This window comes from Amblyraja radiata, chromosome X (genome assembly GCF_010909765.2).
Source record: "Amblyraja radiata isolate CabotCenter1 chromosome X, sAmbRad1.1.pri, whole genome shotgun sequence".
NCBI lineage: Eukaryota > Metazoa > Chordata > Chondrichthyes > Rajiformes > Rajidae > Amblyraja > Amblyraja radiata.
Genome location: NC_045999.1, coordinates 14820572 through 14846300, shown reverse-complemented (window position 1 = coordinate 14846300; position 25729 = coordinate 14820572). Strand labels below are relative to the sequence as shown.

Here is a 25729-nt window from a genome sequence, read left to right as displayed (position 1 = left end):
GTGTTGCGTTTTGGGAAGTCGTAGGGCTCTGGGTAGTGTTGTAGTGCAGTGTGATCTAGGAGTACAGGTGCATGGTTCCTTCAAGGTGGAGTCATGGGTTGATAAGGTGGTCAAAAAGGCTTTTGGCACATTGACCATCATCAGTTAAGAATATTACTGTATCACTAAGTTACAGTGAGGTCCCCCCCCCCCCCCCCCATCCTTCTAAACTCCATCGTGTAGAGGCCCAGTGCCTTCAAACGCTCATCATATGTTAACCTGCTCATTCCTGGAATAATATTCGTAAATCCCCTCGGGGCCCTGCCCAATGCCAGCACATCCTTCTTCATATATGGGGTCCAAAATTGCTCACAATACTCCAAATGCAGTCTGACCAGCACCTTATAGAGCCTCAGCAATACATCCCTGTTTTTGTTTTCTAGATCATCATGTTCAAGAAAGGAGGAGGGATAGGAATGGCAAGAAAAGGGAACTGTGGATGACCAAGGGGGTTGTAAACTTAGTCATGAAGAAAAAAGAAGCATGTCAAGTCTGAGAAGCATGTCAGGTCAGGCATCAGGAATATGAGGAATATAAAGCGAAAGGAAAGAACAAAAGAAGGGAATTAGAAGGGCCAAAAGGAGCCATGAAATGTCATTGGCAAGTTGTATTAAGGAAAATACCAAGGCTTACTAGACATACGTTCAGACCCTGAAGTCTGAAGAAAGGTCTTGACCCGAAATGTCGCCTGTTCCTTGGCTCCATTGATGGTGCCTCACCTACTGAGTTTGCCAGCTTTTTTGTCTACCTTAAAAACAATAGGGTGACCAAGGAGCAGGGAAGGATAAAGGAGGGAATCTATGCTTTGGAGTCAGAAGATGTATGTGAGAATAGATTATTATTATTATTGCACTGTTATTTTTGTTCTTTTCCTTTCTCTGAGTTTTTGTTATATTATTTATTATGTTCATATTCTGTTGTGCTGCAACAAGTAAGAATGTCATTGTTCTATCTGGGACATATGACAATAAAACACTCTTGACTCTTGATTCTTATTGATTGGTAAAATTGTAAATTGTCCCTAGTGTGTAGGATCATGTTAGTGTGCTGGTCAGCACTGACCCGGTGTGCAAAAGGGCCTTTTTCTACACTGTATCTCTAAACTAAAGTAAAAGGTTTGTCAAGGCATGCTGAATCTCCTGTTTCAGACCATTTTACTCCTCTTCCCATCCTCATACTGAACTTTCTGTCTTGGGCCTCCTCCATTGCCAGAGTGAGACCACACACAAACTGGAGGAACATATTCGCTTGGGTAACTTGCAACCCAATGGTGTGAACGTTGAATTCTCCATTTTAGGTAACTCCACAACCCTCTCCCTCTCCATTTAATAGTACTAGGCAGGAACTTGCAAAAGAATAATGGAATAGCTGAAAGAAGAGAAAGTGGGATTGTTTTAAAAGGGTCATAGTGATTGTTGAAGGTATGCAAACTCCTGTTGAAGAATGAAGGGTAAGATGGGTGCACTGGAAGGCCAGGAGTGCAGGAGGAAAGGTGGAAAGCTGGAAGCCTGATGGGTAAGGTTGATGAACTAAGTATGTACGTCTGGGACTTTAGAACCATTTTGGAAACCTGGCATAAGGTAGGGTAGGACTGACAGCTTAATGTCAGACACAAATAGCTTGAGTAAAGGGCCTGTCCCACTTTCACGACTTAATTCAAAACCTCTGCCGAGTTTAAAGGACCTGAAAATTAAATCAAGATCGTGGTAATCTACAAATTCCTAGGACCTTCCACGACTATGTTCACGAACTCCTATGAGTATGTCTACAAATTCCCACAACTATTTCGATGCCCTCCTTACGAGTAAAAAGTTGCAGTTTCTTTCATCCCGACCATTTTTTTACTCGTGGACATTTTTTATCGGGCTGGAAAAAATGTCCCGACTTACCTGATGCCACGAGTACCTACAGCTAGGATAATGAGCCGCTACGATATATCCACAAACTTCTACAATCTCCAACGGACGCGTTACGAACATTCTACGAGTTTGAATCAAGGGGAAAACTCGGAAGAATTTATGAATAACTCGTGAAGGGGGACAGGCCCTTAACTCAGAGGGGCAGGCAGCATCGCTGTAGAGAAAGAATGGGTGACCTTTCTAGTTGAGACCCTTCTTCAGACAGAAAGTCACGGGAAAGGGGAAATGACAGATATAGATGATGGTGTAGAGAGATATAGAACAATGAATGAAAGATATGCAAAAAAGTAACGATGATGAAGAAAACAGGCCATTGTTAAGGGCCTGTCCCACTTTGACGACCTAATTCATGACCTCGGGCGAGTTTGCCCTTGACTCATACTCGCAGCATGATCGTCATAAGGTCGTAGCAGGCCATGATGTTAGTCGTAGGTACTCGTGGCATCAAGTAGGTCACGGCGTTTTTTCTAGCCTGATATTCACAGCTCTCTCTCCCCCTCTCTCCCTCTTCCACTGCCAACAGACTAGGGCCAATTTACAGAGGGCCCAGTTAACCTACAAAGCTTTGGGAAGTGGGCAGAAACCGGAGCACCCGGGGTAAACCTACATGGTCACAGGGAGAGTTTGTAAACTCCACACAGACAGTACCCGAGGTCAGGATCGAACCCGGGTCTCTGGTGCTGTGAGGCAGATACTCTATCACTGCATCACTGTGCTGCCTTACAAACCTTTGATCTTGAGCTACTAAACTACACGTCTTTGGGATGTGGGTACAAACTGCACTCCGACAGCACCTGAGGTCAGGATCGAACCCAGGTCTCTGGCACTGTAAAACCCCTGTCCCACTTGGGCGACCTCCACCGCGACCTCTGGCAGGTTTGCCTGTGATCCATAGTCGCGGCAAGGTCGCCACGAGGTCGTAGGAGGTCTTCATCACTCTCCTTCATGGTCAAGAGTGGTCTCTGCGTAGTCGAGGCTTCAGTTAGGTATTTTTCAAGATGATAAAAATTGTCCACGACTAAAAATAGGTCGCCGTGGGAAAAATCTATATTTTTTTAGTCGTAGGTCTAGTCGAAGCCGGTCGTAGTAATAATAAAAATAATAAATTTTATTTAATGGGCGCCTTTCAGACATCTCAAGGACACCTTACATAGTAATCGGAATAAAAACATATAATCGGAATATAACAAGTAATAAAGACATCACAGAGACACAAATTAAAAACAGAATTCAATCCAAAAACAGAAAATCAAAAACACAGTGTGAAGAGAGAGCAGCGGCAGCCAAAGCGCGCCAGCGTCCACTCTCTCTTCACAGCAGCCATCTTGGACACAGACCTACAGGACTACAATTAGACAAAAAAATCATCCCCCCACAGTGGATAGCACTGTGGGGGAAGGCACAATGTCCAGTCCCCACCCCATGTTCACCCCAAAGTCAGGCCTATTGAGGCCACCGCAATTGCCTCTACGGAGGCCCGATGTCCCTGGCCGTTCTCACCGGGTGGTCTTGCCCCGGCGTCGGGAGAGTCCTTTCGGCGGCTGGGCCACCTGGAACGGCCGCTTCCTGGTTGGAGACCGCGGCTGCCGAAGCCGACAAGGCCGCGCCGGTTTGGAGCTCCCAGGCTCCCGATGAAAAAGTCGGTGCCGACTCTCCGCACTGCCGCCTCTCCGCAATGCCGTAGTAGATCCTGATGCTAGTCGTAGGTAGTCGAAGGTAATAGCTCCGGGGTGAAAAAAAGATCAGTAGGAACAAAAGGTAATTTAAACAGCAGAACATCACCTCTTTCACTCCAAGGCATGTTCATTCATAGCTGGAGAGTTTTTTTGGAGAGGAGACTTGTGTTTTAGAGATGGCACCAAAAAGGCAGCAGCGCAGGGGAAGGGTACAACCCTAAAAAAAAAACTGTCATGCAGGTGTTGCCCACCCAGGAGGAGGAGTGCAGGAGGTTATGCCACAGGAGGTGATAGTGCAGGAGGAGGTAGCCCTGCATGAGAGACCCCTGGAGGAGGAGACCAGGGCGGTAGTATATGTCCTCACCACCACCCCATACTTCACTGCCTCATTTGAAGGCAGCAAAGCAGCCCTTTCTCCTGTGTCTGACACAGCATCAGAGGCAGATGCCCCATTGGTGGCGAGGGAGGGCTGGAGGAAAGTTATGCCCTACACCTTCACCAGGCAGCAGGAGGGGACCTTGAGGAATGGTTCCAGCAGAATGCCATCCTGTATGAAAAGGAAAACGAGGGGTACAGGGACAGGGACAAGAATGTCATGCTTGCCATCCACTGCCCCACATGTGTGCTTAAAGTTCCATCTTTTGTCAAAGCCCAGCGCCACTCTCTTCCAGTCATCTGGTGTACTGGGACAGTCTATCACATCATCTCCATTCACTCATTGAGACCTCTTCTTGTGCTTCCTCTTCACCCTTGCTCTTCCCCTTCTGCTTTTCTTAAAAGGTTGCTGAAGCAAAAGGGCTACTGCAAACAGCAGTAAAACATACATGGTCGAAGCCAGTCTTCAACATAGTCGTGGGAGGTCTTCTTCATAGTCGTGGGAGGTCTTCAACATAGTCGTAGGAGGTCGTAGACATAGTCGGTTAAGGTCATCAGAGGTCGTGAATTAGATTGTGAAAGTGGGACAGGCCCTTTAGCGGTTTGTTGGGTGAGAAGAGAAGCTGGTGCAAATTGGGGGGGTATGGAGGGAGAGGGAATGCAGGGGTTACTTGAAGTTAGAGAAATCAATATACCACTGGGTAGTAAGCTGCCCAAGCGAAGATGCTGTTCCTTCAGTTTGCACTTAGCCTCACTCTGACAATGGAGGAGGCCTAGGACAGAAAGATCAGTGTGCGAATGGGAAGGAGAATTTTACTTCGGAGTCACATGAGTGACTACGTGAAGAAGGCCGTCCAGGCGCACGCGCGTCATCTCGTCAGACGCATTGCGCTGCGACCGCGGTAGGAGGATGGACCTCCAAGCGGTGAGTGAAAGAAAACCTGAATGTAAGTATTTTCTACTTTTACTTTCAGGCTGCTTTTCTTCGGAGACTGCGTGCAGAGACACAGGCAGGTCTTATGTATGGAGAAAGGTGGGAGGAAGAATAGTAAGCGCACCGCAGTAAGCACTCTATAAGACAAAGTGTCTGAGAGTAGCGGGCGGGGGGGGGGGGGGGGGGGGGAGTCCCATTGAAACTCTCATAGGGAGCAAGGCCATAAAGAAATAATAGGCCTGGAAGACTCGGAGGAGTCTGAAATATAAAATTTATAAACTGGAATTCCTCATGGGTAAAACAAACTCCAGAAGGAGTATAAAAGACGCGGGCTTAAAGAGCAACCGCATGGAACACCCAGAAGAGGTTCTGGGAAACGTTGGCCCAGATTTGAGCCAGCGACCGAAATGCCTGATGATAAAGATGAATATATGGGCTGACCTGAAAGGGAGGCAGTACCAGAAATGTCTGAAAGACAATACAGGCGTTGGTCTACAGGAGACCCAGAATATGGAGCAGCACCCAAAAGTGGGCTGCCAATATACAGCTCAATGCAAGAGCTTGATGTACCTCAAAGAGGAAAAAGGGCTGGCCTGACACGGAGGCAGCACCAGAAATGTCTGAAAGATACTACAGACGTTGGTCTACAGGAGACCCAGAATATGGAGCAGCACCCAAAAGTGGGCTGCCAATATACAGCTCAATGGAAGAGCTTGATGTATCCCAAAGAGGGACAAAAAAGCGTAGGCTTATCATAGAGCCATCGCATGTAATACCTGATATGAAAATCCAGGTGAAACCCATTATGAGGAGGAATATCCAGAATACTCTGATAACGAATCAGTTGAGGACCAGAGCCAATGCAAAAAAGAAAAGTGCCAGGGCTGGCCCAAAAGTTCTCTAGTCCCGGAAACAAGTGCCAACCTCTATCAGAGGAGATAGCAGAGAGTATAAATTACCTGCTTTCCCATCAGTTGGAAGACCAACGATGGATGAAATTGTGAACAAATATAAAATCCCGCAGAACTGTGCTCGGTTAGGAGTTCCAGCTGTTAACAAAGAAGTGTGGAATTATATGGGCACTGCAGTAAGAGCTTAAGAAATGAGATTACAGCGGGTATTAAAATTAATGGGGTCAAGCATTACGGCATTAGCCAGAGATCTGGAAGAAGGAAATGTGACAACGTCACAACAGGACGTGATGGAAATGATGTGTAATGCACATTTTGTAGTAAGTCTGTGATAAAGACCTAACATACATCCTAAGTTTGCAGGGCTTTGTAAACCATCTAATATATAATTGCCACACTTACTCTTTGGAGTGGTGCTTGCCAAAAAACGGAAGGTTCTCAACGAAGAATCAATAACCATCGGGATGATGAAGCCACCGATGTTTGGCAGCACAGCTAGAAGGTAATATCCATACCGAAGGGGAACTGAATAAAACCCCAGGACGTGGAGGACATGGTATTCCCACAAGGGGCAAGGTACAAAAAGTGATACCGGTAAACCCTGAGGTAGGTGGTTCTGGTTCTGAAAGAATATCAGATGTGTCCTACTTACAAATTGGGGGTAGGTTACAATTCTTTTTAAAAGAATGGAAACTAATAACATCTGATACATATATACTGTGCAGTATAATGAGGTTTAGAATTGAATTTTAACAGAATGAAATTCCCCTACTCAACATATTCCAAAAAGTATTCAATTTTCTCTAAAGAAGAGATTAGAAAATTCAAATAGAAATTGATATTTTGAGTTAAAAAAAAAAAGGGGGTAATAGAGACCTTATAAAAAACCTCACAAATCTCAAATCTTTTTGTACAGTATAAACATTTCAAAATTGAGATTTTACTAATGCTTTGCAATTAATTTCAACAGAATGCTATATGGCAAGCATACATCTCCAAGATAAAGATTGTAGAGATTTCAAATTTGTCTGGATGACTCAATTGTGGCAATTTAAAGCATTGCCTAATGTATTAACTTCAACTCCTAGATTGTTTACAGAACTGCTGAAACCAATCTTAGCATTGTTAAGAGCTCAAGGCCATTTGATAATGGCTTATTTGGATGACATGTTATTGTGGGAGTCACTGAAGACATGGCAAAAAGCCTCAGTTTTAAAACTTAAACTTACATTTCAATAACTGGGCTTTGTGATTCACTGAGAAAAATCCAGACTGACACACAACAAAATAATTGATTACTTGGGGTTCACTATTAATTCAGAACACAAGACAGTGAGCTTACCCTAGGACAAAAAGTTGCAAGTGATTAAGGGTTGTAAGAGCTAATTGCAGGCAAACAACCATCAATCAGGCAAGTAGCAAGTCTAATTGGCAAGTTAATTGCTTCATTTCCAGCTGTTCAGTTTGGACCACTGCATTATCAGCAGCTGCAGTGAGCAAAGATATCAGTATTGGGAAGACATGCTGGACATTTCGATAGGCCTATGCAACTAACTAACACAGCAATTGAGGATATAAAATGGTGGATTAAAAATGTGGATTACTCTTACAGGAAAATTCTGATTGAATCACCAGCTACCATTTTACAAACAGATGCAAGTGCACTGGGATGGGGAGCTGCGGATGCCATCTCAAGCTGTGGAGATAGATGGAATGCAGAGGAAGAACCTTTGCTCGAGACACATGGCATAAATTATCTTGAATTACTAAGTGTATTGCATGGGTTGAAAGCCCTTTGCCGAAAGGTACAAAATTTGCATGTACAGGTTCAGATTGACAACACTACGGCAGTGGCACATGTCAATCACATGGGTGGAATCAAGTCAGAAGCATGTGACAGATTGGCAAACATGATTTGGCACTGGTGCATTGAGAAAGATATTTGGCTTTCTGCAATTTACCTACCAGGTAAATTCAACATAATTGCAGATACTAGGTCAAGAAATTTCAATGACAACACAGAATGGATGTTAAATCGTGACATTTTCCACAAAATTGTGAAAAAATTTGGGAACCACCGAGAGATGAGTTTACGTTAAATTGTGGTGGAATGTTTTGTATGCATTTCCTCCCTTTTGTCTCATCAATAGGTGTCTACAGAATCAAACAAGAGTATGCTTCAGGATTGTTGGTGGTTCCAGATTGGCCCACACAAACATGGTATCCATTAGGGTTAATGGTGACTGAACCCATTATGGATGTCTTTAGACAAGAAAACCTACTTGTGCACCCTGTAACTGGTGAATTTCATCCTTTACATGATCGTATTGATTTATTGATTTGCAGATTCTAACAAGTACCTAGAAGCAGTACATTTCTTACATTAAGAAATGGGAACAGTTTCTTCAACACAAAATATTTCTTACCACACTGCAGACGCTTCAGATGTTGCAGAAATTTGTCAAAATTACATTTTGATGATAATTTAAGCTATAGTGTGATCAACACAGCAAGGAATGCTTTGTCGGCATACTTATCGAGACCATCGGAACATCAAGTTCTAGGATCACACCCTTTGACTTGTAGATACATGAAGGGCATCTTTAATGCTACTTAGGGATTGGGATCCCATCTCAAATTTGTCGTTAGACAAAATTACGATAAAAGTAGTCATGTTAATGGCTTTAGTATCAGCTCAAATAGTACAAACATTACACAAGTTAAGGATAGACAGAATGGGTATGAAAACAGAGGAAATTACATTCTATGTCTATGACCTGCTAAAACAGAGCAGACCAGGAGTCTCGGGGTGTAAATTGATTTTCAGCATATCCTGCAGATCAAAGACTTTGTGTAGTTACATATTTAAAATACTACATTGAGACTACCAAACATCTTAGAGGTGTAGAATCTGGATTATTCATTAGCCATAAAAGCCACACAAAAAAGTGGCAACACAAACAATTTCAAGATGGCTGAAGAAGGTGCTATTGGATGCAGGAATTGATACTGGCTAATTTAAACCTCATTCCCCCAGGGCGGCGGCAACATTGGCGGCCAAGGATTTGGACGTTCCAATAGACCATATCCTTGCGGCCGCAGGTTGGGAAAATGAAAGGATGTTGCACAAGTATTATCACAAAGAAATTGCAGACCCTGGTGTATTTGGTGGTACTATTTTGAATTCAGTATTAAATGTCTCTAGAGATTAAAATGAGACACATAATGTTTTACCATAAAATAAACCATTAATTAATTTTAAAAAGTATGATGGTGTGCATGTTATTGACTGTTTTTCACTCATAGAGTCAAGCAAAATGCAGTGATACGCCGGAACCCAATCTACGGCCTGAAATCACAGAAGCTTTAAAATCTTCACGTAGTCACTCACGTGACTCCGAAGTAAAATAGTAAGGTTAAACGAGAACTTACCAGTTGGAAGTTTGAGCTTTATTTTATGAGGAGTTACTTTGAGGAACTACTTGCCCTCCGCTCCCACCCTAATAAGATCAAAGGTAAGTTAAGTTTGTATCACGTAGCTTACTATTATGCTTCGGAGTATATCATCTGTGATTTCACACCGCTGCTTTGAAGTTTGATGCGCGTGCGCCTGAACGGCCTTCTTCACGTAGTCCCTCGACGTAACTCCTCATAAAATAAAGATCAAACTTCAAACTGGTAAGTTCTCATTTAATCTTACTATTAAAGTGTTTAAGCAACCAGTAGATCAGGTCGGTCCAGGCAGACTGAGAGAAGGTGTTCAGTGAAACGATCGCCCAGTCTATGTTTGGTTTCGCTGATGTATAAGAGTCCACATGTTGAACAACGGATACAGTAGATAAGGTTGGAGGAGGTATTGGGACAGATGTTGCATCTCCTGCTGTTGCAGGGGAAGGTACCTGGGAAGGGGCTGGTTTGGGTGGGAAGAGATGAGTTAACCAGGGAGTTACGGAAGAAAAGGTCTCTGTGGAAGGCGGGAATGGCTGATGATAGGAAAATGGTGGGATCCCATTGGAGATGGCAAAAATGTTGGAGGACTATGTGTTGTATGTGACAGCTGATGGGGTGAAAGGTAAAGACGAGGGGGACTAGGGGAAGGGGGAGCAAGGGCGGAGCTGCAGGGTACTAGGGGACTAGGGGACACGTGTGAAGGCCTCATCCATGATGGAAGAGGAGAACCCCTGTTCTCTAAAGTATGAGGACATCTCGGAGGAATTGGGAGTAGGGGATAGTCTGCAGGAAGCAGGATGGGAAGAAGTGTAGTTGAGATAGTTGTGGGAGTCAGCATGTTTGTAATAGACGTCATTCGATAGTCTATCACGTGTGATGGAGACTGTGAGATCAAGAAAGGGAGGGAGGTGTCGGAGATGGACCAAGTGAATTAGAGTGCAGGATGGAAATTGGTGCTGAAGATACTGAAGTCCATGATTGGGTACAGGAGGTAGCACCGATGCAGTCATCAATGTAACGGAGATAGAATTTGGGGATAGGGCCAGTGTGCGCCTGGAACAGGGATTGTTCAATGTACCCTACAAAGAGGTAGGCATAACTGGGCCCCATGCAAGCGACATAGCTATGCCTTTGATTTGGAGGAATGGGGTGGAATTGAAGGAGAAGTCGTTAACGGTGCGGACCAGCTCTGCTGTTATTAGAGGGAAATTGGATGGTTCTACGGTCGAGGAAGAATCGGAGGGCGTGTGAGGTACCTTGGACTTAGGTCGGGAGAGATTAGACCAGGGGGCTAAGATGGAGTCAAGGTAGGTGGATATATTTTCCGTGGGACAGGAGCAGGCAGAAACAATCGGTCTGTTCAGGCAGTTGTGTTTATAGATTTTGGGGAAAAGGTAAAGCTGGGCTGTGCGGGGCTGGGAAACAATAAGGTTGGATGCTGTGGAGCACAGACAGCCGGAAATGATAAAATCAGAAATGGTCTGTGAGATTATGGCCTGGTCCTCATCTGTGGGATCACGGTCCAAGGATCTGTGGGAGGTGGTGACTCAGTGTGGTAGAGGTCAGCTTGCGGCATGTCCTTTGTTGGCGGGTTTAATGATAACGTCGGGGTTGCTGCAGAGTGAGCAGATGGTTGCAAGTTCAGAGGGGGCGAGGTTAGAGTCGGTAAGGGGAGTGGAAAAGTTGAGATGGTTGATGTCACATCGGCAGTTAGAAATGAAGAGGTCTAATGAGGATAGATGGCTGTCCAGGGTAGTCCAAGAGGAGGGGAACCAGTGGAGACAGGAGAAGAGGTCATCACTGGGTAGTGTGGACTCCTTCCCATAGAAAAATGCATGGAGGAAGAGGAAGAAAAGCTCCACGTCGCGGCGAAACTGGAACTCGATGAGGTGGGGGCGGAGGGGAACAAAGGTGCGGCCTCTGTTGAGGAAAGGGGGAAGTCAGGGGGGGGGGGTGATGAATACACAACAAGGGTGGGAGTTGGAATTAGAGGTGGGCTGGGAAGTAGACAGAGATTGCGATGAGTTCAAGTAGGGGGATGGTGGGTGTTCAGAGGAGGGGGGTGTGAGGACTATTGTTTGGGTGTGGGTGGTCAGGGTAACCCAGTTAAAAGATGGGGAAGAGGAAGACCCAACGTTACTGTGGTGCCCTGTAGGAGGGGGGGGGAGCAGAATCAGGCCACGTGGTGTGGGAGTCGGCATTGTGGAGGCTGTGTGCCTGGTGCTGAGCCTGGTGAGGCGATGGCTCCAGGCCATTGGTGGGCCATGGAGCGCCGAGAGTCGGCCGAGTCACCGATGGAAGCCCGCGGCGGTCTCGGTTCCCCTCTTCCATCATAGATGAGGCCCTCACACGTGCCGCATCGGTACCCCGCAGCTCCGCCCTTAACTTCCTGGTTAACTCATCCATTCCCAAACAAACCACCCTTCCCCAGATACTTTCCCTGCAACCACAGGAGATGCAACACCGGTCACTATACCTCCTCCCTCGACTCTGTCCAAGGACCCCTACAGTGCTTTCAGGTTAGGCAGAGGTTCACTTGCACCTCCTCCAACCTCATCTACTGTATCCTTTGTGGATCTTATACATCGGCGAGACTGGCCAATCATTTCGCTGAACACCTTCGCTCAGTCCGCCTGAACCTACCTGATCTCCCGGTTGCTAAACACTTTAATTCTCCTTCTCATTCCCACACTAACCTTTCTGTCCTAGGTCTCCTCCATTGTCAGAGTGAGGCTAAATGCAAATTGGAGGAACAGCATCTCATATTTTGCTTGGGCAGCTTATAACCCAGTAGTATGAATATTGATTTCTCCAACTTCAATTAACCCCAGCATTCCCTCTCTATCCCTCCCCCACTCAAGTCGCACCAGCTTCTCTTTCTCACCCAACAAGGAAACAATGGCCTGTTTCCTTTATCATCAAAACTTTTTTGCACTTCTTTCATTCATTGTTTTTTATCTCTCCACATCACTGTCTATATCTCTTGTTTCCCTTATCCCTAATCAGTTTGAAGACGGGTCTTGACCCAAAACGTCACCCATTCCTTCTCTCAGAGCCGCTGAATTACTCCAGCTCTTTGTGTCTATCTTCGGTTTAAACCAGCATCTGCAGTTCCTTCTTACACAAACTGTTAACAATGGCCCGTTTCCTTTCTCATCTTTACTTTTTTACATATCTTTCATTCATTGTGCTATATCTCCCTACATCGACTATATGTCTCATTTTCCTTTGTCAGTCTGAAGAAGGGTCTTGACCCGAAACGTTGCCCATTCCTCTCCAGAGATGCTGCCTATCTTGCTGAGTTACTCCAGCATTTTGTGTCTACCTTAGAAACATAGAAAATAGATGCAGGTGGCCATTCGCCCCTTCGAGTCAGCAGTTTCTAGTCTTTCATCTGGTTAGTTTTATTTAGTTCAGAAATATAGCGCGGAAACGGGTCCTTCGGCCCGAGTTCGCGGGAACCAGTGATTCCGGCACATTAAGACTATCCTATACATACGAGGGACAATTTACAATTTTACCAAGCCAATTAACCTACAAAACTGTATGTCTTTGGAGTGTGGGAGGAAACTGGAGAAAACCCACGCAGGTCACGGGGAGAATGTAGAAACTCCGTACAGATAGCACCTGTAGTCAGGATCAAACCCAGGTTCCTGGCGCTGTAATGGGTTTATCACACTTAGGCAACTATTTAGGCGACTGCGGGAGACTCTGCGGTCGCCACATGTTCGCGGGTGGTTTTCGGGGAGTCGCCTTCATGCTCGTGAGGAGTTCCCGGCATTTTGGGAACTAGTTGCGGCATCATTATTGTCACCGCAAATTTTTCAACATGTTGAAAAATTAGCGGCGACCAGAATGAAGCCGCCATGGAGGCTAGCGAGAATTCTCGTGCCGTAGGTGGGTCGCCAGGAGGTTCACGTGGGTTGCCAGGAGGTTGAAGGTTATTGTAGATTGTAGCCGGTGCTGACCAATGAATTTCATTGGCTCATTGGGGAAAGAAAATGTAAGCAGTAGTTTTCAGAACCAAGGATAACCGACCAGTAATGTTAAATGTCCGCCGAGTTTCTCAGCCGTGTATCTCTGGCTTCTTAAAATATGTCTCCACTCCTTCCCCCCCCCCCCTCTCTTAAAGGACATACTGTACACTGTGCTTTAGCCGTCTTAATCAGAGCGCCAACCTTCCTGTTCATCGCGGTGTGTGTCGGGGGGGTGGGTGTGCGTGCGTGTGTGTTCGTGTTCCACTCTGACAGTCGCCGTTCCAGTTGCCGGTTTTTCAGTAAAATTGCCTCCGTAGGACAGACCCATAAGTCAGCAACTCTACTGCTCCACCATGCCGCCCAAATTCTATATCTATATCTCAGAGTCATAACAGTTCCTTGAGCCCAACTCGTTCATGCTGCAAACAAAGTAGTCGCCCAGTCATAACAGCTGCAACATTTCAACACTGCTCCATTAGCAGTAATGGGCTTTGAGATGAAGCTTGCAAAACAACCGATGTGAATGCAATTTCGAAATTCATGACAGAGGAAGTTCATTAAGAAATATGAAGGACATGTTTACAAAATCTCATCAGTGTGTGTTTATTACCATTATACAGTCTATGGACAGATATATTGTTAAACCAATTCACAATTAAGCGTGCACAGGGAAGACTTAGAATGTTCCATTCGTTATTACGTTTTTGCAACAAAATAGTCTTTGGATTTTATTTTTTAATGCATTTTGTACAATGTTCCATCGAGTACAAAGAAAAAAGACAATTAATTTTGCCATGTTGTTATTCTCAAGTTTGTGGTCTCAATAACTCACCAAAGAAAAGATAAAACAGGGTTGGCATGGAGACACCCCTTTAATAATTACTCCATTGTGACAACATTTCTGATCAGCCCATCCCTCAACTTGCAAGCAGAGTGCTTGATTTATCAAATATATTCCAAAACTTTTGTGATGCCATTAACATCGCTCGTAAAACAAACTGCATTGTGATTTTGTGGAGAGCTCAAGCATGCTCATATTTAAGATACAAATTTGTGGGTTAAGTTTGTGACATTTTAAAAAAGTTGACTTCAAACCACATTGGGGAATGTTGAACTAAAAGATGGGAAGATTATGACTCGGACATTAGTCCAAGTGACTTGGTCTCAAGGGCAGCTACGGAGTTTGTGACTAAGCAGGCAATATTCTTGGCTGCAGTACCCTCAGCTTCAATTAAAACATTCCTTTTTCCTCCTCTTCCCTCCAAAAGGAAACTTGCTGGCATTTAAAAACCCAGTGTTTTACCAAAAAAAAAGTGGGTTTAAAATGTTGCTCCAAACGCCACCTTTGTTTGGTTAGCAGTGCAATTGTCCGTTAAAAAAAACTCAAGCAGCAAAAAGAACATAAAGCAGGGGTGTAAGACATTTGGTAAGGAATTAAAATTCCGGAAAACATCAAAATCGAGGGTGGAGCCAATTATTTTTAAAGAGAACGATTTTTTAGAATTACAAAAAGCCTGCAATTGGAGTACTTTTAAACAATTGGGAGAGTGTTTCTTAATAAAGTGTAACTTTAAGTGTAAATTGAGATACTGCAGGTTTTTTATTTGCAATCGATTCAATTGCACAGTAGTGTTGCCATCAAATGGTTCATCATTCATCATGCGTGTCTGATTCCAGGCTTCAAGCCCCTTCCCCGAACATCCACGTAAATGCAGGCTGCCCCTGTTCTCAAGTCGGGGCTTTGGCAACAGAGGGCAACCTGTGCGCAGCTAAGCTACGCCGCTCACAAATTATTAAGCTCCTGCAGGGTTTGATCGAGCATCTGATGCATGTTGAGGTTTTCTTCCTTGGCTTGTGCCAATTTCTCTGTTGCAAGATTAAAAAATAGTTAAATAAAGCACACATTATCTCCAAGATTCACAGTCAAGGCATGCACACTGTACTTAGCCAGCAAGGTCAAGCCATTTACTCATACGCAGAAAACTCTAGTCCGGAAAGTAGGAAAATAAAGATAACTTATCTCCAAAGCAACATAAGGTATCTACTTTTCTCATGTTATGCGAGAGACTACATGTCATGATTCCAAGGCATCAGGACAAAAGGGTATGCCAGGATCCTGCAGAATGTTATTTTTTTTACTAGCAAAGATGACAAGCTAGGACGATGCAAAGATATATAGTACTTGAGTACAAAAATAAGCATGGCCCAGTGTCATCTGGTAGGACGAGCACATCTAAAAATACTGGCTTAATGATGCACAAATCAGAATGTTTATGCCATGGAATGAAGGCATAGAAGCAGAATTAGGCCGCTCAGCCCATCGAATCCACCCCACCGTTCAATCATGGCATAGCATTTGCACTGTACCGACTGTTCTCCAGTAGACTAGTTAACTTACTGAGAAATCAAAATCAAAATTTGGCAAAGCTAGCTAAATTATCTGACTCTGATAGGCGAAGGACATATCCCCAAAATAATATCGCCATATCCCCAAAATAATCCAAAACTAGTCAGAGGAGAAAGTACAACAAACAAGTGACAATTGTCAGAAACAAGCTAGATATCACCCCGCAAATCAGTCACTCAGGTCATTCAATGCCAGCTTAAGCTCATTAGCAAGAAGGCGGTTTTGCTCAAGTTGGTGATACAGACGGTCTTCAGGATCCCAGGCAAGATGCAGGAAACAAAAGCAGAAAAGATCCAGTTAGGGTGAGATAACATGTCAGGAAAAAAAACAGCAGAGGTCAGCAGCAAAGCAAATCCAAGTGGCTCTTGTTAATATTAATCTCCACCCTCTGCAGTGTCACAGTACCATGCTCGTGAGTACACAATCGCCAACACAAGGCACAATACACCAGCATCACATCTACAGCCTGCCACAATTCCAAACCCATTCGCAGCAATGTCAGATTCAATACATTTGTAGCTTTTGTTTTAGAGATACAGTATGGAAACAGGCCCTTTGGCCCACCAAGTCCGCACCGACTAGCAATCCCCACAGTGTGCGGGGATCGCTGGTCGGTGTGGACTCGGTGGGCAAAAGGGCCTGTTTCCATACTGTATCTGTAAGGGACAATTTACAATTTTACCAAGCCAATAAGCCTAGAAACCTGTGTCTCTTTCGAGTGTGGGAGGAAGCCAGACATCCTGGAGAAAACCCACGCAGGCCACAGGGAGAATGCGTAAACTCTGTACAGACAGCACCCGTGGTCAGGGTCAAACCCAAGTCAGTGGGGCTGTAAGGTAGCAACTCTACCGATGCACGACCATGCCACCCTGAATGTGTGCCACATGGCCAAACCTTTTCTGCAGAAGAGTGGCTTCTGCTACTGACTACAGTGTCACCAAATCTGCTAAATAAAACTCCTCTCCTAGATGCCATGCTTGGAACTGGGAAGGTTGTTAGTGAAGTTACAATTCCTCTGCATTACTCTGTCATTTGCTCTGTACACAATTCATTGAGGATTGAGGATTACATTATCATGTACAAGTGACTTGCATTCATGCATTCACAACCTGGACAATCATTAACCATCGGCAGTGACCTGTAATCCAAGTATAGCCTGCATTGGACAGGGTTGGAAACTTCCTTTCCCAAGAGAATTCAAGTAAATCAAGAACTTAGAGACACATTCAAATACAGAACCTGGACATCAAGTAATATCAGCAGAACCCATTCCTTCCATCCGCAGATGCTGCCTGTCCCACTGAGTTACTCCAGCATTTTGTGTCTATGTCCGGTGTAACCCATTCCTACTATCCAGAGATGCTGCTTGTCCCGCCGTGTCATTTCAGAATTTTGTCTCTATCTCTGGTGTAAACCAGCATCTGCAGTTTCTCCCTACACATGTCTATGAAAACGCATTTGGTAGGTATAGGGCTCTGAAAACAGAATGGCAATTTAGGGGGGGTCGAGTGTGTTTGGGGTAACTTAAAAAACAAATTAGCAGAATCATGCAACATTAAAACAAACCCTTCAGCCCAACTTGTCCATGACATGTTAAGATGCCCATTCCAAACTTGTCCAGTTTAACTGTATTTTAAGAATAAGGGGCAAGCCATTTAGAACGGAGACGAGGAAACACGTTTTCTCACAGAGAGTTGTGAGTGTGTGGAATTCTCTGCCTCAGAGGGCGGTGGAGGCAGGTTTTCTGGATGCTTTCAAGAGAGAGCTGGATAGGGCTCCTAAAGATAGCGGAGTCAGGGGACATGGGGAAAAGGCAGGAACGGGGTACTGATTGGGGATGATCAGCCATGATCACATTGAATGGCGGCGCTGGCTCGAAGGGCCTACTCCTGCACCTATTGTCTATTGTCTATATTTGGCCCATAACGCTCTAAACCATTCCTATTCTTGTACCTGTCCAAAAGTCTTTTAAATTCTGTTACAATAACTGCCTCAACGACTTCCGCTGGCAGCTCGTTCCATATATACCACCCTATTAATGAAAAAGCTACTCCTCAGGTTGCTATTGAATCTTGCCCTTCTCTTCTTAAACCTATGTCATCTGGTTCTTGATTCCACTGCCTGAGAAAAAAGGCCTTGTGCATTCACCTTATATAAGCCTCTCATGATTCATGATAAGTTCTAGGAGCAGAATTAAGCCATTCAGCCCATCATCTACCCTGCCATTCTATCATGACTGATCTATCTTTCCCTCTGAACCACATTCTCCTGTCTTCTCCCCATAACCCCTGATACCCTTATTATATGAAGAATCTGTCAATCTCCACCTTAAAATTACCCAATGACTTGGCAACCACAGCCATCTGTGGCAATTAATTCCACAGATTCACCACCCTCTCACTAAATAAATTTCTCACCTCCTTTCCAAAGATACATCCTTTTATTCTAGGGCTGTGCCCTCTGGTCCTAGACTCTCCCAATAGTGGAAACGTCCTCTCCACATCCAATCTATCCAAGCCTTTCACTATTCGCAAAGTTACAATGAGGTCTCCCCTCATCCTAGAAAAATAGGTGCAGGAGTAGGCCATTCAGCCCTTTGAGCCAGCACCACCCGTCAATATGATCTTGGCTGATCATCCAAAATCAGTACCCCGTTCCTGCTTTTTCCCCATATCCCTTGATTCCTTTAGCCCATAGATCTAAATCTAACTCGCTCTTGAAAGCATCCAGTGAATTAGCCTCCACTGCCTTCTGTGGCAGAGAAATCCACAGATTTACAACTCTCTGGGTGAAAAAGGTTTCCCCTCATCTCAGTCCTAAATGGCCTACCCCTTATTCTTAAGCCGTGACCCCTGGTTTTGGACTCCCCCAAAATGGGGAACATTTTTCCTGCATCTAGTCTGCCCAATCTGTTAAGAATGTTATATGTTTCTCTCATCCTTCTAAGTTCTAGTGAATACAAGCCTAGTCGACCCATGATATGTCAGTTTCGCAATTCCGGGAAGCTGCACTCCCTCAATAGCAAGATTGGCCTTCCTCAAAATAGGAGACCAAAACTGCACACAATACTCCAGGTGTAGTCTCACTAGGGCCCTGTACAACTGTAGTAGGGCCTCGTCCCTATACTCAAATCCTCTCGTTATGAAGGCCAACATTCCATTAGCTTTCTTCACTGCCTGCTGTACCTGCATGCTTACTTTCAGTGACTGATATACAAGGACACTCAGGTCTCGTTGCACCTCCCCTTTTACTAATCTGACACAATTCAGATAATAATCTGCCTTCTCGGAGAAGAAGCGAGGAAGAGATAAGACTTGTTTTTACCTCCCATCGCAGTAAAGTGCCTGGAGGGGAGTCACTGTGATGAACATTTATGTTAAATGTATGTAATTGTGTGGGGTTTTTTGCTGTTTATTGGTACGACTGTATGGTAATGACATTTTGTACAATTTTCTTTTTGAATGACAAATAAATTCAACTCAATTCAATTCATTCAATTCAATTCTTGTTCTTGCCACCATAGTGGATAACTTCACTTTTATGCACATTATACTGCATCTGCCCACTCACCCAATCTATCCAATTCACCCTGCAGCCTCATAGCATCCTCCTCGCAGCTCACACTGCCACCCAGCTTTGTTTCAACCACAAACTTGGAGATGTTACATTAATTCCCTTATCTAAATTGTTAATACATATTGTAAATAACTGGGGTCTTGCGCTGAGTTATTGCACTGAGCCTTGCGGCCATTCTGCGGTCACTGCCTGCCATTCTGAAAAGGACCTGTTAATTCTTACTCTTTGCTTCCTGTCTGTCAACCAGTTCACTATCCATGTCAATACCCAACCCATGTCAATACCCAACCCCCAATACCATGTGCTCTAATTTTGCACACTAATCTCTTGTATGAGACGTTGTCAAAGGCTTTTTGAAAGTCCAGATACACATCCACTGGCTCTCCCTTATCCATTCTACTTGTTACATCCTCAAAAAATTCCAAAAGATTAGTCAATCATGATTTCCCCTTCATAAACCCATGCTGACTTTAACCGATCCCATCACGGCTTTCCAAATGCGCTGCTATAACATCTTTAATAATTGATTCCAGCATCTTCCCCACTACCGATGTAAGGCTAATTGTCTATAATTCCCCATTTTCACTCTCCAGCCTTTCTTAAAAAGTGGAGTTACATTGGCTACCCTCTAGTTCACAGGAACTGATCCAGAGTTGAGAGAACATTGAAAAATGATCACCAATGCATCCACAATTTCTAGGGTCACCTACTTGAGTACTCTGGGATGCAGACCATCAGGCCCTGGAGATTTATCTGCCTTCAGTCCCAACAGTTTACCTAACACCATTTCTGACTAATGTGGATTCCCTTCGGTCCCCTAGTATTTTCACGAGAATGTTTGTGTCTTCCTCAGTGAAGACAGAATCAAAATACTCATTTAACTGTTCTGCCATTTCCTTGTTTCCCAATATAAATTCACCTGCCTCTGACTGTAAAGGACCCACATTCGTCTTCACTAATCTTTTCCTTTTTAAATACCTGAAGAAACCTTTACAGTTTTTATATTCCCTGCAAGCTTTCTTTCATGCTCTTTCCCCCCCCCCCCTCTTAATTAACCCCTTTGTCCTCCACTGGTGAGTTCTTAATTTCTCCCAGTCCTCCGGTTTGCTGCTTCTTCGGGCCAATTTATATGCCTCTTCCATTGCTTTAACACTATCCTTGACTTCCCTCGTCAGCCACGGTTGAGCCACCTTCCCAGTTTTATTTTTTCGCCAGACAGGGATGAACAATTGCTGGAGTTCATCCATGCGGTCCTTAAATCTTTGCCATTGCATCTCCACCGTCAACCCTTTAAGTATAATTTACCTGTCTATCCCAGCCAATTCCCATCTCATACCATCAAAGTCTCCTTTATTCAAGTTAAGGACCTGAGTCTCTGAATTAGCCGTGTCACTCTCCATCCTAATGCAGAATTCCACCATATTATGGTCACTGTTGCCCAAGGGGCCTTACACAACAAGATCGCTAACTAATCCTTCATTACACAAGACCCAGTCTAGAATGACCTGCTCTCTAGTCGGTTCCTCTACATATTGGTTTAAAAACCCATCCCGTATACATTCCAGGAATTCTTCCTCCTCAGCACTGCTGCCAATTTGGTTGGCCCAATCTATATGTAGATTAAAGTCATCCATCATAACCACTAGGCCTTTGCTACACGCATCCCTAATTTCCTGTTTGATGCTATCCCCAACCTCCCTACTGCTGTTTGGTGGTCTGTATACAACTCCAACAAGCGTTTTTTGCCCTTGGCTATTTCCCAGTTTACCCGTACTGATTCTACAGCATCAAAGCTAATGTCTCTCCTTGCTATTGCATTAATCTCCTCTAACCAGCAATGCCACCCCACCCCCTCTTCCTTCCTGTCTGTCCTTCATGAATATCGAATACCCCTGCATGTTTAGCTCCCAGCCTTGGTCACCCTGGAGCCATGTCTCCGTAATTCCAACTATATTATATTCCTTAACTACTAAGTGCACATTCAATTCATCCACCTTATGCATTAAGTTTTTCTTATCTCCCTCTGCTTCTGTCCTCCATTTATAGCCCTCTGTCTCTTGCATTGGGTCCCATCCTCCTGCCCTGTTAGTTTAGACTTGACCTTTCCTACACTTTCTTTCCAGTTAGCTGCACGGACACGGAATCCACATTGTTGACTCACTTGTCCCCGCTTGTCCCACCATCCGGCATTTGGCCCATATCCCTTCATAACTTTTCTATCCATGTAATTGTCCAATTGTCCTTTAAATGTTGTTATTAAATCTTTCCCGTCTCACCTTCTCCCTCTGTTCTTTAGTTCTTGATTCTCTTACGCTGGTTAAAAGACTGTGCTTACAATTGACCTTTACAATTGCTCTCATGATTTTACCTACTGCACTCAAAGCAATAAAGTCCTAGCGTGCCCATTCTCTGCTCATAGTTCAGGCCCTTGAGTCCCAGCAACATTCTGGTAAAACTTCTCTGCACTATTTCCAGCTTAATGCCACAATTGGCTTGGAGGTAGATGAAGGTGAGCTGTGGTAGAGGGTCTAGCATGACTAGCCTATAACATGTCATGCCCTACAGGGTCTATTATAGATGTGAATGTGGATGGCATGGTTCGTAACACATTGGTATAGTAAACGGTGAGAAAGGTTACAATGTGATCAACTGGACCAATGAGTCAAGTAATGACAGGTGGAGTTCAGATAAATGTGAGATGTTGCATTTTGATAAGTCACACCAGGACAAACTTGTACAGTAAATGGTAGGACCTTGGAAACCACGAGGTGCATGTACAATGCAGATCCATGTAAGTGGTGAGACAGGTAGACAGAATGTGAAAGACAGCATTTGGCATGCTTGCCTTCATCAGTCAGGTTATTTATTACAGGAGCTGGGACGTGATGTTACAATCGTACAAGACATACACTTGGAGTACTGTGCACAGTCCTGTTCTCACTCTGCTATAGAAAATATGTAATTAATTTGGAAAGCATGCAAATTGATGTGAGGATGTTGTCAGGTCTGGACGTTTTCAGTTATTCGGAGAGGCTGGATAGGTCGTGTCTTTTCTCTCTGGATCGCGGAACACTGAGAGGTGATCTTATGGTTATATAAAATGACGAGGGGCACAGCCAAGGTGAATAATCACAGACTTTTGCCCAGGGTAGGGAGTCCAAAACTAGCAGGTATAGGTTTAAGGTGAGAGGGGGAAGATTTAAATAAATGGACCAATGGAGCAACTTTTTTAGAAGGATGATGTGTATGTGGAATGAGCTGCCAGAGGAAGTAGAGGAGGGGATATTTATGACATTTAAAATACACTTGGACAGGTACATGGATAGGAAAGGTTCAGAGAGATAGGGGCCAGATGCAGAGAAGTCTGACTAGCGCGGTTGGGCAACTTGGGCCAATCTTGGTGCTGTACAGCTCCATGACATTGTCGACGGTGCCGGAGAACTTATTGGAGAAACTCCTGAAAGTTAGAACCTATGTTCATTTAGAAAGCCAGGAGCTGATCAGAGAGAGATAGCATAGGTTTGTGTGGGGTAGATCTGACCTCATTGACCTTGAGTTGCCTGAGGGAGTAACAGGGGAGATTAATGGTGGCATGGCAGTAGATGTTGTCTATGCAGGGGGCAGAGGGCACTGCTACTTTTCTGATCAAAAAGACAATATGGGGAGAAAAGATGAGATACGAAGGTAAGCTAGCCAAGAATATAAAGCAGGATTGTAAAAGCTTCTTTAGGAAGGTGAAGAGGAAAAAATTAGTTAAGACCAAAGTTGGACCCTTGAAGACCGAAAAAGGTGAATTTATTATGGGGAACAAGGAAATGGCAGATGAGTTGAAAAGGTACTTTGGATCTGTCTTCACTAAGGAAGACACAAACAATCTTCCTGATATAGTAGTAGCCAGAGGATCTGGGGTGATGGAGAAACGGAAGGAAATCCACATTAGGCAGGAAATGGTGTTGGATAGACTGATGGGACTGAAGGCTGATAAATGCCCAGGGCCTGATGGTCTGCATCCCAGTGTACTTAAGGAAGTGGCTCTAGAAATCGTGGATGCATAAGTGATAATTTTCCAATGTTCTATAGACTCAGGATCAGTTCCTGTGGATTGGAGGGTAGCTAATGTTATCCCACTTTTTAAGACAGGCGGGAGAGAAAAACAGGGAATTATAGACCAGTTAGCCTGACATCGGTGGTGGGGAAGATGCTGGAGTCAATTATAAAAGATGAGATAGCCGAACATTTGGATAGCAGTAACAGGATCGGTCCGAGTCAGCATGGATTTACGAAGGGGAAATCATGCTTGACTAATCTTCTGGAATTTTTTGAAGATGTAATTAGGAAAATGGACAAGGGAGAGCCAGTGGATGTAGTGTACCTGGACTTTCAGAAAGCATTTGATAAGGTCCTGCATAAGAGATTAGTGAGCAAAATTATAGCACATGGTATTGGGGGTAGAGTGCTGACATGGATAGAGAAGTGGTTGGCAGACAGGAAACAAAGAGTAGGGATTAACGGGTCCCTTTCAGAATGGCAGGCAGTGACTAGTGGGGTACCGCAAGGCTCGGTGCTGGGACCGCAAATATATATCAATGATTTGGATGAAGGGATTCAAAGTAACATTAGCAAATTTGAGATGCAAAGCTGGTGGCAGTGTGAACTGTGAGGAGGATGCTATGAGAGTGCAGGGTGGCTTGGACAGGTTCGTGGAGTGGGCGGATGCATGGTAAATTAAGATTAATGCGGATAAATGTGAGGTTATTCACATTGGTAGCAAAAACAAGAAGGCAGATTACTATCTAAATGCCGTCAAGCTGGGAAAAGGGGTACAACGGGATCTGGGGGTCCTTGTACATCAGTCTATGAAAGTGAGCATGCAGGTACAGCAGGCAGTGAAGAAAGCCAATGGCATGTTGGCCTTTATAACAAGAGGAATCGAATATAGGAGCAAAGAGGCCCTTCTGCAGTTGCACAGAGCCCTAGTGAGACCACACCTGGAGTATTGTGTGCAGTTTTGGTCTCCTAATTTGAGGAAGGACATTCTTGCTATTGAGGGAGTGCAGCATAGGTTTACAAGGTTAATTCCCAGGATGGCGGGACTGTCATATGCTGAGAGAATGGAGCAGCTGGGCTTGTACACTCTGGAGTTTAGAAGGATGAGAGGGAATCTCATTGAAACATATAAGATGTTTAAGGGTTTGGACACTCTGGAGGCAGGAAACATGTTCCCTATGTTGGGGGAGTCCACAACCAGGTGCCACAGTTTAAGAATAAGGAGTAAGCCATTTAGAACGGAGACGAGGAAACACTTTTTCTTCCAGAGAGTGGTGAGTCTGTGGAATTCTCTGCCTCAGAGGGCAGTGGAGGCAGGTTCTCTGGATGCTTTCAAGGGAGAGCTGGATAGGGCTCTTAAAAATAGCAGAGTCAGGGGATATGGGGAGAAGGCAGGAACGGGGTACTGATTGGGGATGATCAGCCATGATCACATTGAATGGCGGTGCTGGCTCGAAGGGCCGAATGGCCTACTCCTGCACCTATTGTCTATTAGAAGTCGATGTCCAGTGATGTGCTGTGGAGATCATTGCCGGAACCCTGTTGCTTATGATGTCCATGAAGAATCTTGATGTGAATGATGGAGAGATGATTAGCGAGTTCGTGAATGACAATGTTCATTAGTTTCTTCAGTAATTGAGAAAACCAATGCATATTGCACAATCTATTGTGGCTTCAACAGTCTTTTGTAAAGTTGTAAGATAATGTCGAATACCTTTGAATAATGTCGTTAGTGGTTTTCAAGGTGAGGTCAGGGCTAATCAGACAGGAGCAGAGGAATCGATTCCAAGTTTTCTGAAGTTTCTGCACATTTTTATTTGGATAAGATATCAAATTGATCTTCCCATCTCTCTGGTGCAGGAAGAAACTGGTTTACACCGAAGATAGACACAAAATGTTAGAGTAACTCAGTGGGACAGGCAGCATCTCTGGAGAGAATGTAGGGTCTCAACCCAAAACGTCACCCATTCCTTCTCTCCAGAGATGCTGCCTGCCCTGCTGAGTTACACCTGAATTTCATGTAATATACATTGTATACTAATTTACTCCAGTATTGTGTGCCTATCTCATCATCTCTCTTCTCAAGCAGATATGAAAGATTCCCCAATGGTACTTTGTGAGGAAGAGCAGGGATGTTCTCCCTGTGTCATGGCTAATAGCTAGCCTTCAATCAACATCACATCAAATGATGGTGTGGACATTGTCTCAAAATTTGGGGGACCATGTTGTGCTCAAACTGGCTGCAGCACTTCCCTCAGTCCAATGCACGTTCCATTTCAAAAGATCTCATTGCCAGTTAGACAGTTGGGTTGTGGTGAGTTTAGTGAAAGCCATTATTGCTCTATCTATGTCCGCCAGCAATAAGCCTGCTCAGCTTTTCAGAAATTAAAATACAGTTGGCGCCAAAATATGGCAAGT

General features: G+C 44.4%; 1 protein-coding gene and 1 long non-coding RNA gene across 8 annotated transcripts in view; both read right to left on the bottom strand.

Annotated features, from left to right (window-relative positions):
* Nucleotides 1–13868: 13868 nt before the first annotated feature.
* Nucleotides 13869–25729, bottom strand: part of tpm1 (tropomyosin 1) — a 42761-nt gene continuing 30900 nt past the window's right edge. For 2 of the 7 annotated variants that reach the window (XM_033014890.1, XM_033014895.1), the window contains one exon: nt 13869–15147. In XM_033014890.1, the coding sequence (XP_032870781.1) occupies nt 15065–15147 (83 nt within the window). In that variant the 3' untranslated portion in view covers nt 13869–15064. The remainder of the gene's footprint in view (nt 15148–25729) is intronic. The other 5 variants (XM_033014888.1, XM_033014892.1, XM_033014896.1 and 2 more) reach the window with 3 other exon arrangements.
* Nucleotides 21278–25227, bottom strand: LOC116968220. Its single transcript, XR_004410424.1, has 2 exons — nt 24793–25227; nt 21278–22905 (listed from the first exon to the last, which is right to left on the bottom strand). It is a non-coding gene; the product is annotated as an uncharacterized LOC116968220 (long non-coding RNA).